Source organism: Sorex araneus, chromosome 4 (genome assembly GCF_027595985.1).
Source record: "Sorex araneus isolate mSorAra2 chromosome 4, mSorAra2.pri, whole genome shotgun sequence".
Taxonomy (NCBI): Eukaryota; Metazoa; Chordata; class Mammalia; order Eulipotyphla; family Soricidae; genus Sorex; species Sorex araneus.
Window position 1 is genome coordinate 88,911,868 of NC_073305.1, and position 16,858 is coordinate 88,928,725.

Below are 16,858 nucleotides of genomic sequence, written 5' to 3' on the forward strand. Positions count from 1 at the left end.
TGCATATAGAGTGAGGTAGAAGTAACAATGAAGTTATTATCACAAAACCAAGTTCAAGATCTCGTGTTGTTAGATGTGAGTTTTGAATGTGCACAGATCACAAGAATAGCACTATGATCCTTTCATCAGTCAGTTCCATCACACAGTCCCTGGTCGGAGGTCACATTTCTTAGTGACTGGTTTAGTCTCTGCTTCCACCTTGAAATGATGACCCTCAGGGTCACTGATGGTGCCAGACACTTGACTGGTAATTATAAATTATATTTGTAGAATGAGTGATCATGTCATTTTCTTACAGGTTCATTATTTATCACTGGTGTTGGGTATCCCCTAAAGAGCCTGCCACTATCAATATACATCAAACATTTACCACTTAAAGCCAACAGCAGAAAAAAATTTACTTTAAATAATCAGGTATTCCATATGTTCAAGTGAATATGTTTTATTAAATGCATACTAATATTGTTCTATAGTATGTGAGTATACATAATAAATTAAAATGTATATATTTATTAAATATAGATATAATACTAGAACATGATTATTTCAGATGAGAAATCAAAATAAACCCATTTGTAAGTATCTTTTGGTCACTCCAAATCGATATTGCTCATAAAAAAATACACGGATTTTCCCTGGGGAAAAAAATTAATTCCATAGCAATGTAGTTAAGGGACATGTTTTATTTTATAGCCTTCTGCAAGCAAAATTGCTCGGATACAAAATGAGTTCAATGATACAGGTGCTACTGTCCACTCAAGCAAAAGAAAACCTCACATTTATAATGAATGCACTTTAGTTATATTCTTACAGTATAGTAAGTGTAATATTCAGGCACCTCTGGCCTCGTGTAAAGCCATGGCACAGAAATGCTGCATGGTTCAGGACTATCAGAGCAGCGGTTAAGTGCTGAAGGCAACTTCCTGCAATCTCTCTGTCAGATTGAAGGTCTCTGCTTAAAGAACTGGGTGTGGATGTGTCGGTCTTGCTGTTTGCCTCTAGTTTGTACTGAAATCATCTCAAAATATATCTCCAATGTTCGGTTTTTCAGAGTTTGCACATAAACAAGGAAATGTCACGAGGCATCCTTCACCTTAGCTAGGGATGTAGGGCAGAGGATGTCACTGAAGACGTGAACTTACCTGTGGGGACAGTGATCACTTTTTAGTGTATGAGCCACACCTTGCGGTGCAGAAGGGTTAGTGCATGTTAAACTTTTTCTTCCACAGATGATGTGACTTTAACCCGGTAATCTGACCCAAAATCATACAGGTTAAAAAATAAAAAGACAAATACACAAATAAGGCCATCTGTAGAATTTTAAACTCGCCTCTTACAATATTTCACAATAATTTCTACATCGTATTTTACAGTTTTCAGAGTTAAATAATAAACGCTCAAGGAAGGATGGTTGGTGGGACCCCGGTGCACTATCTCTTTGAGGACTTGTCTAGTTTGCTGGCAGGTGATTTCCTCTGGGGCGTAGGTATTTTGGAAGGCTTGGCTGCGGATGGCCGAGAACCTGCTCGGGGTGTAGGTCTCTGTGTTGGAGGGACAGTCTCCACGTCTGAGCACACAGACTGGATTTCTGAAATGTCAAAGTCTGATGCATCACTCCCTCGGCGGCTGCTGGCCCTGCTGCCAGCTTTGCTTCCAGCTCTGCTTCCGGGTCGGCTGGGGGTCTTCTTGGGATCTGGGCAGAAAGGGCAAAGATGGGACACCCTTGTTACAGGGCACATCTGCACAGATATTAATACCTGAGCAACCTTAAATTCCCTTTTCTGGATTCCCAGCAGGCACTCTGAAATACTGTGGGACAACATGGGGTCTTTTTCAGGTCCCACCAGGGTAGAACACAGAGCACAGCACTCTACAGATGCAACAACATAAGGATGCTGCCTGTCCTTTCAGATTATGCCTTCAAACTTCACAGCGTGCACCCTGTGTTGTATGTTGTGCAAACAGAGCTAGAAGCGTTGGCCACAACTAAGCACATTCAAAAGATAAGATGTGAGGGCTGGAGAGATAGCACAGCGGGTAGGGCGTTTGCCTTGCACGCGGCCGACCCGGGTTCAAATCCCAGCATCCCATATGGTCCCCTGAGCACCGCCAGGGGTAATTCCTGAGTGCAGAGCCAGGAGTAACCCCTGTGCATCGCCAGGTGTGACCCAAAAAGCAAAAAAAAAAAAAAAAAAAGATAAGATGTGAACCTTTAAGATGCTTCATGCCTGCTGACATCAGAACACCGGAGGTGAAGTAAGGCTCACTATTCTCTAAAGGAATGTGAGAAGCAAGCAATGGAGAAAGGCCAGTAAGGCTGTGTTTTTCCAAACACGCAAACAGAGTCCAGTGCAGTTTCTAAGTCAGTGTAAGAACCAACACTGATCAGCCTGATGGGATAGGATGCTGCTATATTTAACAGTGTTTTTCCCTTCTGTTCTTCAGTCATTCAAAAAGGGATTTTCCAGTCAATATTCCTGACTCATGTGCCCCCCTAACCTTGGTTGGAAGGCTTTGGGCTATGTGCTTTTTCAAAACAATAAATCATCATCAATTTCTCATTTCTACCCCACAGAGGAAGAAAAGGGACTTCAGAAGCCCTTGAAGGAAAGCATGCCCCACACTTACCAGCAAACTGGGTCCTGACTCTGGTGGCCGCGGTTGTTATCAAGCCACTGTCTTCCCCAGAGTGGAAGCCTTTCCCTGATAGATATCCTGGAAGTCGAAGCTTGCTTCCTTGTATTGGGGTTCCCTGTGTGGAATCAGTAAAAAGACATTTCAAGATATGGCCCCTGTCCTGTTAATTTCCACCCACACCACAGACAGATGGGAACCCTCTGCTCATCGTTTTCCGGAGGGCAATGAGAGACACCACAAATGGGGATGGGGGCGGGGGGGTTGCTCCTGTGCTTCCTTCCCCTGTTTCTTATCCTCTCGTTGGATTCAGAGGGAACCTTCTAAAAAGAAGTCCACACTAGAGGAAAAAACACAGACATGGAAACTCCCAAATGATGCCAAGGAAAGAAAGACAAATGAAATGGTGAGTATGTTAGTTTCACACTGTCAGGGACCATTCTGGAGCGTAGTGCCAAAAAGACGGGACTTCATGGTGCCCGGGAGAAGTGGGTTTCTGAAAGGCGGTGTTTGAATACTAAGCTGCCTGCAATGCTTTTAGGGAACTAAGCAGAAAGAAATACACAGAAATAGAACAGTAAGTAAATAAGTCATGCCGAGAGAGCAATTATTTCTTAACTACAAAAAAAAAAAAAGACATTTTCTGTAACTTGGCACACCATGTCACTTCACTTCTTGGCTCCATCACTGCGTACAGCCTTTATATACAAGATAGCATGGCAATGCTGGGGGAATTTTTTTTCTTCCTTTTAAATACTCTTACAGGCATTTGTAGACAATGGTTAAAGCAATCACAATTCTGGGATCTCATTTTTTAGTATAAAATCACTGCATTTTTTCCAGATCATCACAACATTTTGAAAATTCTTCCGAAGTTAAAAAAAAAAAAGTAAACAAATTTGAGGAACTAAGCATTGCCACATTTCTGAATGAACTCACAATTTGGGAGTTCACTGGAGGAAATAAAGATGTGAAAATACTGTGCTTCTCTTTAAAAGCATCCTTCTTTATATTATACAGTTGAAATAAATTATTTTTTTGGGAAACTGCACCTGGTGGGGTTCAGGGTTTACTCCTGACTGTGCGTTCAAGGCTAACACCTGGAAGGGCTCAGAGGACCGTATGTGGTACTGGGGATCAAACTTAGGCTGGCAGCATGCAAGGCAAGCACCCTACCTGCTGGATTATAGTTCCAGCCCCAGCAGTCAAAAATTCTTATGAAAGCATACTACCTTTACATAAATTGAAGTTTTAATTCTATTATTATGATTCATTTATGTAGCCTACCCATTCATTTAGTATGAAATGTATATGATTTACATACTTAAATTTTTAATCCCCATTCACAAATATCATAATCCTCACACTCAATGAATGCTAATTTTATGGATGTGAAAACTGTGACTCTAAGGGGTGAATGGGTTTCTGCAAAATCTGACAATTCTGACGTTGTTGAATTCTTAAGGAGAAAAGGAAGTTGGGGACCGAGATAGGGGGCAGTGCTGAGTGCGTGCTTGGCAATCCAGAAGGCCTGGGCTCCACCCCCAGCACTGTGTCGTCTCCTGAGCACTAGCAAATGAATCCACTTTTTTTTTTTGTTTCTATTCACTGAGATGATTTAAAATAAAATAAACTTGTACTAGTAAAACTAAACTTCATTTGGGAATGGCTACTCTTGCCATTTTGATGATAGCAGCATAGTCCTAAGTATTTCAAATTTGTCACTTGAGATGCTTTAATGTTTCCTTGATTTTTGCTACCAAGCTTAAGTGGCAGGTGCCTGTAGATGTAATATACAATATTATCAGCCTCCCCCCAACCCCATTTGAGGGAAGGGATGGAGAATTAAAAGGTCTGCGAGAATTAAAAGGAGTTGAGGAAGGGGCTGGTTTTGTCCCAGTTATCCTACTATCAGCAGTAATTCCCATCATATTCATGTGAGTCATGAGGGAAATAAAATCGTTGCCAAGCTCTTATAGTTGAAACAAGGATTAAATAAGAAAACACTTTTAAAAGAATAAAGGCCTTGAAAAAGGTACTGTAATGTTTTTATACAGGGTCTTGGTGCCAATATGAAATACCTCCTTCACTAAAGAAAAGGTATGTAGGATTTTCCTTGCCCCCCATTATTGTGATTCTATCAAAGATGTGACTACTTGGTGATTCTGTCTCTATAGGAAAGATGTCTCTTCAAAAGATATATGATAGATTTTCTACTGAATGTCAATAATCTGATATGTGAATTAATTTTGGCAAGTTTGTTATCACGTACATAGCTTCTCCCCGTATATCAAATGCCACAATAAAAATCTAGAGCATGCACCAATGACAAGCATTAAAGTGCAAAAAACATACATCCTTTTAGAAAATGGCAGATAATTTTCCCTCTGCACGAAACCTACTTCCTCCAATCTGACATTCTGCACTGAAAATAAAATGGTTCTGCCTGGCTCACCCATTCACTCAGTGTTCTTGCACAGAAATATATGTAAGAGATACTTAGATACATATAACAGGACCTTGCTCCTCGAAAAGACTAGAAAAACATACTTTCAAGTTGTTATTTTTTTGCAAACAATCTTGCCTCTTGCTCTCACTTAAAGGGCACATGTTATATTTCTTGGCTAAATTATGTCTAGAAGTCAAGACATAACCACTGGAAGTAAAAGAAGTTAATTTAGGTCTGGATATAATCCCTTGCACTTTATCTCTCAAGAGATAAGAGTAAGAAAATGAAGAAGCAAGGAAGTATCGTTCTGTAGCTGTGATTATGCCGGGTTCACATTCCTAAAGGAGCTGTAAACGGTTTCCTCTGTTACTCTCATGTCTTTCCAGAAACTGCCGAGCTAGTATTTCTTATATAGAAGCTTACAAATACATATAGTGTTGCCATAAGCACATACATCAGGGGAGAAGTGAAGCAATGTTAGTGGGAAATAGTTTTGATTAAAGAAAATGGTTAGACCAGAAAGTGGGGCCTTACAATACCTCTGCAGATGGCACGGAAAAGTCTGAACTCTCTGCTGGCTTACAAGGAGTTGACATTTTGCTGTTTGTCAACCATGGTTTACCATAATTGCGTGTTAAAGGATGGAGAATCTGTATGGAACAATGGCAAATCAAACATAAAGGACAGAAGATAAAAAAAAAAGCCACTAAAGAGATATTTATAGCAAAGAGTCACAATTCACAGAAAGAATGATAATAATTAAAACATGGAAAGATTTGATGGCAAAATCCTACATGCCAAAAACCAAACCACACCAAACCCCTGAATTTTTATGAGGAAGAAACAATCGGTCCGATAACCAAAGCTCCTAAATAGCCTGAAAATGGGCCATGAGTAGAAGCATGTACGTTTTTATAAAAAAACAAAAACAAAAACAAAACAACCTCCAGTTGTATAAACAGGGCCACAAATGGAGAGAGTTGGTCTTGTGAACTTGAGGGTTGTTAATACCCACAAGTATGCGTTGATTGCTCAGAAGCAGGGGAAACATTTCACAACTCAGTCATACCTTGGGGGTGCTGGCAGAAGGGACCTGAGGAGCAGCCACTTGACCAGCCTGACTGGACACAGATGTTGACCGATTGGGTGAAGCTCCTCTGGAGGAGGGCCGGGATCTTCGGCCCCGAGGCCGGAAAGCTGCCATGCCCTGACTGGCGCCGTCGGCTAGAATGAACTTCTCACGCAGCTCCATGTTTGTCCTTCCTTTTGCTGGATTTCGGAACATACAACAGTGCAGACACACAACAGAGGGAGGGAAAAAAAGGAGGCATTCAGTCATGTAGGGGAAGAAGCAGGTACCAGAGGCGGCTTTGAGGATTTCAAGAATGTCTTTTTGCCATGCCAACTCCAATTCCGCACAACAAAAAGTTAAATGCATTCCTTTACAATGCATTCCTTTCGGATACAAGTAAGTTTGGAAAAGAAAAACAAAAGTGTGCTTATTCTAACACTAGACACCAGCAAGAATATCCACCATTACAGAAAAGAGTCAGCATGAAGATGGAAAGCTCATGCTAAAATACTGTTAATCCACCAGTAACCGGATGCCCACATGGTTTTATCACCCTTTCCCCACACTGAGAAGGCAAGCTGGAAAGGCAGGGACTGTGTCTTTTGCATGTACTACTGAGGTAAGGAGAACACTCATGTTTAAACATTGGGATTAATTGGACAATAAATTACACAATGAGAAATGGCTTGTTAATCATGGTGACAACATATAAAATGTTCAGTTTTTTTTTCTTTTACTAAAATTGAGGCAGCTGGCATTTCTGGTTTTTACTCTTGAAAAACTCTTTTACCAACATGCATAATGAACACCAGACCCAAGGACCCATAAAGTAGGTAGTCAGTGATACAACACTCATACAAACACATATGCACACGGAGACCACTCCACAAGAACCCGATGAGCAACGTGTTAGCATGTGTTTGATCACTTACATAATACCCGTATTTGAAACACACCAGAAGTGTGCCAAATTTTCAGAGTTTTGCGAGTTGGAAGCATCAGCTCAGTTGGATATGAGTTAAGCCATACGCAATGGATGAAGCGCATTATTTCAAAACAAAAAGGATTAAAGCAAGAATGTCAAAGTACGAAAGAGAAAACAAGAGAGAAGAGGCAAACAGAGGGGTTGCCAACCTATGGTAGGCTGAGTAGTAGTAATTGAAGAGTTTGATTCCGAACGTAACATTTTACTCCCATGATGATGAACTAGAAAAAATGACACAGGATACCAATCACAATAAAGAATACCGTTAGCGGGAGAAGAAACAAAGTACAGCAGTTGACTAGGCGAAGGTGTTCAGGTTGGGCCTTCAACACATATTTTAGAAGAACAGTTGCGCGAGGAAAGAAAGCATGCAAAGGTCTGCCTCAAAAAGGAAAAAAAAAAAGATTCGGAGGACTTTTCCACTGTCATGCTTAGCTCTCCTACGTAACCCAAACCACACTACAATTCTACTTGCTTGACTTCAGAAACGGTGCCACCTCACCTAAAGCTTCTTCATTTTCAAAATATGAAACAAAATGGGAAATTTCTCTTCTAATCTTACTTCTTGCACCTGCAGCACCTTTGACCTGCCTACAGCAGGGTTATTGAGGACATTTGCGGAAGCATCCATGAGGTCCTCAGCCAACAGGCTGCAAAGGACCTGAGAACATGCTTTGAAAGACCTGTGGGATTCAGATGCAGCCAAGATCCAAAAGACCCCACTGAGGAACTAGCATTCCTACTCAATAGTCTAAGCTCCATTGCAAATCGGTGTTATTATTAAAAGGCTTTAAATAAGCTCAGAGATTAAAAGTATAAATGTTTTATTGCCTTTTTTAAAAAAAAGTTTTACTAATTTTTGAGTGACTAAAAGACACGATGCTTAAGGATTCTGTATCTAATTTTTTTAAAAAATGCAAACAATAACAAACTATAAAGTAGCCAATCCCCCTCCTGTGGGTGATACAAACAGAAAAAAAATAATATTCATTGAAACTGGCAATTAAATGAGTTCCTGCTGTAGATTCTCTTTCCATTAAATATGGCCATGATGTTAACCTTAAACAGATGACATGAGTTTGGTCTTTGTTTTTCTCATGTGTTTCTAAATATCTCCAAATTAAAAAATAAAACCAGTAGGTAGGGAACAATGATTTTCCTCAGATAAGCTACAGAAAATTAACTCATATTAAATGCTGCTTTAAAACTGAAGTTTTAAAAATTAGATTACAAAGTTTAAACAGCTGTCAAAACACCACATTTCACACTTCCTTTAAAACATTAATTAGTCATGTTGTAGTTACCGCTTAAATTTATTTAATTTTTAATTTTTAAAAGATCTAAACATTCTTTAACTGAGGGTACATGCCTTATGTGATTGCATGTGCTTTGGAAAGGCTTTTTCCCACCTCCTGAGAAGTTAACACATCACACAATGATCAAAATGCCAAAATCCCTCTACCACCATTTATTGAGTGTGCGCCCTCCCCCAGCCCCTTTGTGTCCTTATTCCCCCCTGTCCCCAATCTGGCAACCAACCCTCTGTGGTCTGAATCCAAGGGTTGGTTGATTCTGTTGGTTCCCACTCTCCCTCCCCCCTTTTTTTTGAAATCTCAAATAACATGAGTGAAATGATCCAGGATTTGTCTTTTGCTTTCTGATTTATTTTGCTTACATGAGCCCTTTCAGTTCCACCCATGTTGTAGCAAATGATAAGATTTCTTCTCTCCTTATTAGTGAATACTACTATAATTTTTTTTCAAAGAATAATGGGTCTACTTGGAAAAAAGGACCTAACACTGAAACCAACGGGTCACTTTGAAGGCAAACCAATGATGAATTAAAAAACTGAAAGATCTGAGAAAATCAGAAAAATGATGCTTTGCTGTAAGTCTACATGAAGAGAGCCATGGTATTCAATGTCTATATTTTCAGTGCTCTAAGCTGCAATTTTGAAGAGTCACAGGTAATATTTGTTAAGTATTACTCTGATTCCTGCCCCCTAATTTCATAGCCTTCACTTTGCAATGTTTACTTTCCAATAGCTTTGGTCTTTAACTCCTTTCCTCTTATTTTGCCCTTTAATGAAACATGAAACCTTTTCCATTGTTGATATAACTGCTCAGTTTTGAAGACGGCAGATGGGAGCATCACAAGAAGAAAAGCCCATCTTCTATATTTCCTGCCTATCAGCCCCAGATCCAGAAGAAGTGAAACAAATAAGCGTATAAATAAATTTTAAAAAATAATGAGAACATGGTTTACATGACTGCCATGAGTTCTTTGGGTGCCTTAGGCTGACAGAGACCAATGTACACATTCATTGTCTAATAAAATTATAACTAAAAATATAACCAACGTGCAGTTGACACCACAACTGCCCCACTTTCAGGGTTTCATCCTGACATAAGCACTTCCTTACCCCTGCAAGGATCATTTTTCACTAAGAACTCATCAAGTGCCATCCAGCCGCCACCGACACGAACCATCACGGTGCTTCGCAGGATTCGGACAAGTCGCAGCTGCTGAGAATCTCCAAACTGTGAAGACGAAGAAAGAAACAGCCTCGAGTTGTCAATAGTCATTCTAAGCAGAAGGATGATGAGCAATCTGAAGTAGCTTAAGCAACCAACCGCAATTTCTTGCTTAGTTCACAGTGATTAGTAAAAAAAAAAATCTCAGAAGAAGTGGGGGTCTGTAATGATTTGCTTGTTAGACTGCTGCATGCTGTTTTAGCCCATAGGAAATAGTTTGGAAAGAGATAATGAAGGTTATCAAGTATATTATTGAAGCTTTCTTCTAAAAGGTATTGTCCTTCTTATGACAGAAACAATATTAGTAAGGCACTCATAGGAAACAGCTTCTAGAAATTAGACACAGTCAAAAATGAGCACAGGCCCATTTGCCCAGAGACAATTGACAATTCTAAAGAAAATGTAATGAACTCATATCCACTTATTAACACCTGATCTTACATAAAAACTTTTCCATTAAGTGTGGAAGAAGTCTTTAGAAACTCATTCTGCTTTCTACTAAATATGGTGGCTTTAAGAAAAGTTTAATACATTCATATTTCTTTATTCATAATAGCTCATCTGACATTGAAAATGTTTTCCACTGAAGTCTGTGGAAGAAATACTTATGAATTAATTTTGTTTTTTCTAAGAGCAGTTAGGAGGATAACTTGGTAAATGAACATGACCAATACAAATTTCACAGCCAGCTAAAATTTCTGCATCACTAATGATCTGATAAGACAATGTGTTAAAGGCTGCATTAGCGTGCCATTTTTGGTTACTGCAATATTAGAACAGCAACAGATGTTTTATTGACACTTTTAAATTTAAATGTGATTTAGATTTTAAATCCCTTTTCATACCACCACTGCTTACATTGATAAGCAATTATCTTTTCTTGCCCTTTCAATTGATCTCTACTTTCTTGAATATACTACACATTTTGCAAGTCTTGAATGAGTTACAGTAGTTTCTAATCATGAAATTTATTTATTTTGAAAGCCCATGAGAAACAATTTAACACTTTCAAATCATTTCTAATAGGCTCATGTCCAACTTAGAAAAAACACCATACTGAATTTCATGGTTGCCAACTCAACAGACACCACAGTAAAAAGAGCAGTCAATTAAAACATAAATAGCTTATTTGTGAAGCAAGTAAGACACAATTGTGACTTCCTATTTATATATGACTGTAACTATTTGTCTGGGCTCATGAGGAAGCCAAAAAATATTTAAATGGAAATAGTTTTTATTATTTTAACAAGTCTCGCAATGGAGATGTTACTGGTGCCCTTTGAGCAAATCGATGAACAACAGGACGACAGTGCTACAGTATTTCTTTTTGAAGGCGGGGGGTCACATCCAGCAATGCTCAGGTCTTACTCCTGGCTCTGTGCTCAGGGAATATTCCTGGCAGGGCTTGGGGAACCATCTGTGGTGCTGGGGATTGAACCCAGGTCAGCTGTGTGCAAGGCAAATGCCTTACCTGCTGTATTATTTCTCCAGCCTCCAAATGAAAATTATTTGTTACTTCTAAGTTTTAGGATAGAACTTGCAAACAAAGCCAAACAATCAAGACCTGACACTGAAAAGCATGTGGAATGCACCAGCAGAAACTCATGCAGTTCCCATCAAACCCTTTTATATCATTAGTTCTAAGTCCATTTTTAGGCCTTGAGACTTATACTTTACTCTAATTGAAACTACTTCTTAAATAATTAAGTTTAAGTTAGAAACCCAAATACACATTTGTTAGAATAAACTTGTGCTGCTAATAAGCAAAGGGAAAGGAGGGGTTTAAAGAGAATTACCCTTAAGGAACCAGATAATCTTACTTTGGGGCCAAGACCGTGTTCAAACCAAACATTTCAAAAAAATAACTGAAGTAGTTCATGGTGATTCCATTTCAATTATAGTAAACATGAATAATCTTATTTTGAAAAAGCAGTCTCCAGATAACTAACATTGTCACAGTTTCCCTAAGATCCAAATTAGTTCAAGAAAAAAAGGATACTAATGTGGTTCTTTTTGTGCTTTCTATGAATGAGTAAGAACTTTTCAGACGTTTTATCCTTCTTAAAATATCGGTTGTGGTACATCTGGTAACTCAAAAATAACTAAAATAGAAAAGAGTCATAAGTATTTTCTATTAATTTTTTTGTTTTGTTTGGGGGCTACACCTGGCAGTGTTCAGGGCTTACTCTAAGGTCTGCGCTCACAGATCATTCCCTGTACTACCTATCTACTTCACTTCTGTATTTTTTAATGGATGTTTTAAAATCAACTGTTCAAAGTAACCAAAAATTTTATTTAAAAACTATGCACTTGATTAAAACAGGTGTGACAGGTAGTATAAAACTTAAGGTGTTAAAAGGTCTTTAAAAACAATTGGCAGATGGGGCCAGAGTAAAGCCTCAGCTCCATTTGTGGCCCCCAAACAAAAAAAAAATTACAGAATGGCACAGTGATATCAAATATGATGCAATCAGGTATGATAAATGGTTCTCTGAGTGAATGCCGTAAAAAAGTACTTCATATGGAATCAAAGCCACAATCTGTCTTTAATTCTAAAATTCTGATCATTAATAAGCCACATAGTTTGTATTGTGAGGTCAAAATGGCATATAGGGTAACTCGAATTTTGTGTACAGGTCAAAGTAAACATTTCTTCTAGAGGAATTCCGTCATTTAAAATGTCAGGGGACATGAAGCCCTAAATCCTTGATTGAGAACAAGCAAATTATGGCTGTTCTGGAGAGAACTTATGGTTGGCTGAGTCCCATGGGGACTCCTTGGTCTTCCCATGTCTCTCCCTGATGCAGATCCATTCCAGCTAGTGCTCAATGAGCAAATCCCTGGGAAGCTGCAGAGAGATGAGCTGAGAACCGCATTCACACTCCAGAGGATACTTGCACATAAGACAGGTGCTAATTACATCATTAACAATGGGGACTGGAAATTGCATCTGGAACACTGTATTCAATCAAACTAAGATATATTATCTGGTTCACTTAAAAGTAATCTCCTTATTTAAAACACAAGGCAGAAGGAATCCTGAATCAAGGACCCTCAGAGCATTTACAGAAACACCACGCCAACCAACAATGTAGTAGCTAGGGGGGGCAGCATGGGAAAGATTGGCCATGGCAAGCTTTAATGACTATGAATTAAAGTTAAAAAAAAAAAACCATTGGGAACTTGAGAATACATTCCACTGGTTTATACCTGATTTCCCAGGAAGAACTGATAAAAAAAAATGAAAAATGGAAGAAAGACACAATTAGTTCAACAGGAAACTTTCTATATGACTCTAGAACACAACACACACACACACACACACACACACACGAACTCTTACACTCTGCACTTCTGAATATAGTATCTAGTTTGGAGATGTGCAGGTACCCATTCAAATTTAAGTTAAAATTCAAATATGTAGATAAATAAGAACTAATAGTGTTTTACTTGTCAGTAAAATACCCTATTAGGGAAATTCAGCACATTTCCTACCTAGCTACTACATGTAAGAGATGTTCCAAAAAAAGAGAAAAAGTTAGAGTGATGAAATCACATTAATCTTTGAGTTACTGTTTTAAAGGTGAAACAAGTTATTCAGATTTCTGAGCAAAAGGAAAAAGTACTGCACAGGTAGTAAAAAAAAGCCTCTATTTCATATGTATAGAGCCAACATCTTAAATTTTGTTCTGAGATGTAATCTTCTTGTTATTGGAAATAATTAAATGTCACACAGATCATAATGAAATATAAAGCAACATGAAGAAACCTAAACAGAAAATAAACATCACAGCAGTGTTTTTTCCTCTTACCATTTTTCCTTAAAAGTAATGTAGCTATTGTAAATCTTAAGGATACGTAAGCTATAGACAAACAAAGCTATCTTTATATGATTAACAAAGACAAAGTTGAAATTTCACATAGCATTAAATTTGGCCTAAGGTAAAAAATCTGCATCTCTGGGACACACTGCAGATCAAATTACATACAAATTTTCAGTTTTTCATTATTTAAAAGAACTACAAAGTCATTTTGAAAACTTACCCTGTATTTGTTATCTCCAATCTGTTCAACTTGAAATCGTTTTGCACATTTACATTTAGCCACCTGTCTTGTCACCTGCCAGAAAAAATGGTAAAATGGCACTTTATTCAGATTCTATAGCAGAATCCTTAAAAGCCTGATGCAACAATTAACTATGGAAATAAATGAATTGGATTATGAATGGCCAGTGTCATCTGAGCAGGGCACACTACTGCTGCTGTAGGGGGTAGAATGATAATAAATACCTCATCTTCAATTTTGTCAGCATCAGTGACAGGCTTATAGGCATCTTTGTTTGGATGAAGAGCCGCTACAAATTCATAGTAATCAATATAGCCATCACCATCTCTGTCAAAAATGTCCGCAACTGCACTCATCTCCAGGCGACTTGTTGGGAACTCTGAAATTTTCAAGACAAAAGTAGAATTCAGGAAGTACCATTCAGGAAGTTTTGTCTAGTTTTGGGTTTCTGGGTCACACCCAGCAATGCACAGGGGTTACTCCTGGCTCATGCACTCAGGAATTACTCCTGGCGGTGCTCAGGGGACCATATGGGATGCTGGGAATCAAACCTGGGTCGGCTGCCTGCAAGGCAAACACCCTACCTGCTGGTTGTGCTATCGCCTCAGCCCCGAAGTACCAAGTTTTAAGACATTTAAAGCACATATCAGGATGATGGTATATGTGTTTACAATGTGAAAGGATTTCTGTGATCTATTTAACACTTCTATAACCTCGCATATTTATCTCTGTATGTGCACGCGTGTGTGTACACATGATGTGTATGCACACTCATTAGAGAAAGAAAGGGCATTAGAGTTCTATTCTTAGCAAATTACAGTTATAAAACCACTGTTACCAGATATAGGAACCATATATTAGCTCCTTAGGTTTTATTCATCTTATGGTCTGAAGTTTGCATCCTTTACTAATCTTTGTTATTTCCCCCAAAATGGCATTTTCCAACTCATTGTTTCTGTTTTTTATTTAGATTTAACATGCAAATGTAAATTATAATACTCCCAGTATTAAAGTACTTGTAGATTTATAATACTTGATATTAACAATAAAATTTCACAAAAAGATTAATATTTACTTAAAAGTAAATAGCATTAACTGTTAATTCTGCTTGGTATTATCAATTGTGCTTTTCTATCTATGTGAGACTTGATAGATTATTAGTGTTCTCAAGTGTCTCGATATCCTTTTAAAAAACTGATTTTCAACATACCAAATGAACTCATTATAAATATACATTAGATGTTAAGTTAAATACCACGGGGGTGAATTGTGTAATTGTGTGAGATTGCTGCTTCTAGGTGGAACATTAGAGCAAATTACAGAGGGTTCAACTACTATTTTAAGGAATTATTTATATGCAATTTAAGAATGCCTTCCTGTCACAACTCCGAGAGAAATCTCATACTCATGACCTAAAAATAAAAACTGACATATCCTAAAAGTGTTTAAAGAATTCTATTTTTTGTTTGTTGTTTATTTATACCACAAACACTGGTGGCCTTCAGGGCTTACTCCTGGCTCTGCACTCAGGAATCACACTTGGTGGTGTTTCAGGGGATCACACACAATACTGGGGATGAAAACTGGGTTGAGCCTGTGCAAGGTAAGTGCCCTGTATGCTGAACTCGCTCTCTCTAGCCTCTGGAGTTCAAATTTATTATCAATAATAATATTAGATCAGAATGAAAAAGAAAAGGACCGGCTTTGCATTTACTGATTTCTCTTATATTCCAGGTAATGCAAATGATGTGAGAATCAATATCACTTTTTTTTTTTTTGGTTTTTGGGTCACACCCGGCGATGCACAGGGGTTACTCCTGGCTCTTCACTCAGGAATTACCCCTGGTGGTGCTCAGGAGACCATATGGGATGCTGGGATTAGGACCCGGGTCGGCCTTGTGTAAGGCAAACGCCCTACCCGCTGTGCTATCGCTCCAGCCCCACTCAATATGACTCTTATCATACTAAAAACTTCAGCAGAGTATCCATAGTTATACAATTAGGAAAATGTACCAGATTCAAAGCCATAATCCACCAACCCATTTTTATTTATTGCACTATAATTCACAATATTGTCAGTGATAGTTTCATGCACACAACATATTGTTTCAATACACTAACCACCAGAATATTTGCTTCTCTCCACCAATGTCCCAGGGACCCTTTCAATCCCCAACCTCAGATTTCACCAAAGAATTGTTTTCTTTTAAATGTAAAGGTGTGTTTTTTTTTCAAATTATGTATAATTTGTATTACTTAGTAGACTGTAGCACCATTGTCCCATTGTTCATGGATTTGCTCCAGTGGGCACCAGTAATGTCTCCATTGTGAAACTTGTTACTGTTTTTGGCATATCGGTAGTTTGCCAGGCTCTGCTGTGGGGGCGGGATACTCTTGGTAGCTTGCCGGGCTCTCCAAGAGGGATGGAGGAATCGAACCCGGATTGGCTGAGTGCAAGGCAAATGCCCTACCCGCTGTGCTATCACTCCAGCCCATTACTTATTTAAGCCATCCTGCTGTTATTCCTTTCCCTCTGGTTACATGATCCTCCAGCGCCAGTCTCATTTTCATTTTAGGATGGCCATGGAGAAAACAGGTTCCAATCACTGCTTCCCCACAGGAGGGTCGTGCAGCCCAGCAGACAGCAATAGCACTGAGTGGCCAGTGCCTCACGGGGGGGAGGGTTCAATTTTTGGTCAGAGCATTAACAGCTCCTGGTTACCATCTGCAAAGTCTCTTTGAAAAGGGTAGCCAGAACCGTTTCATTTGCTTAGAGTTATGTACTACACAGACATGTTTATGATTTTGGGGGGGGGGTTATGTTTTGAGCCCCACACAGTGGTGCTCAGAAATTACTTCCAGTTCTGTGCTAGGGCGCTGGTCCAAGGGGTGCTAGGGGGATTGAACAAAGTTTGGATGCATGAAAATCAGAGCTCCAGGGGCTGGAAAGAGAGTGCAGTCCTGAGCACCACTAGGTGTGACTCAAAGAACAACAAAAGCAACAAAAGTTTAGAGCCCTTGACTCTATACTATCTCTCCAATCCCAACAGCCAAGTTTAAAGGCAAATCTTTGTTAGCAAGACAAGTTTACTGGTTCTGCAATTTTAATTTGTACTTAT

The 16,858-nt window shown here is 38.9% G+C and overlaps 1 protein-coding gene across 10 annotated transcripts in view; it reads right to left on the reverse strand.

Annotated features, from left to right (window-relative positions):
* Window positions 1-426: 426 nt before the first annotated feature.
* Window positions 427-16,858, reverse strand: part of DST (dystonin) — a 558,535-nt gene continuing 542,103 nt past the window's right edge. For 6 of the 10 annotated variants that reach the window (XM_004605867.3, XM_055134257.1, XM_055134252.1 and 3 more), the window contains 8 exons: window positions 13,964-14,118; window positions 13,719-13,793; window positions 12,885-12,902; window positions 9,563-9,680; window positions 6,153-6,352; window positions 5,623-5,733; window positions 2,629-2,752; window positions 427-1,693 (listed from right to left, as the gene is read on the reverse strand). In XM_004605867.3, the coding sequence (XP_004605924.2) occupies window positions 1,431-1,693; window positions 2,629-2,752; window positions 5,623-5,733; window positions 6,153-6,352; window positions 9,563-9,680; window positions 12,885-12,902; window positions 13,719-13,793; window positions 13,964-14,118 (1,064 nt within the window). In that variant the 3' untranslated portion in view covers window positions 427-1,430. Of the gene's footprint in view, window positions 1,694-2,628; window positions 2,753-5,622; window positions 5,734-6,152; window positions 6,353-7,289; window positions 7,362-9,562; window positions 9,681-12,884; window positions 12,903-13,718; window positions 13,794-13,963; window positions 14,119-16,858 lie in introns of all 10 variants that reach the window. The other 4 variants (XM_055134251.1, XM_055134255.1, XM_055134258.1 and 1 more) reach the window with 2 other exon arrangements.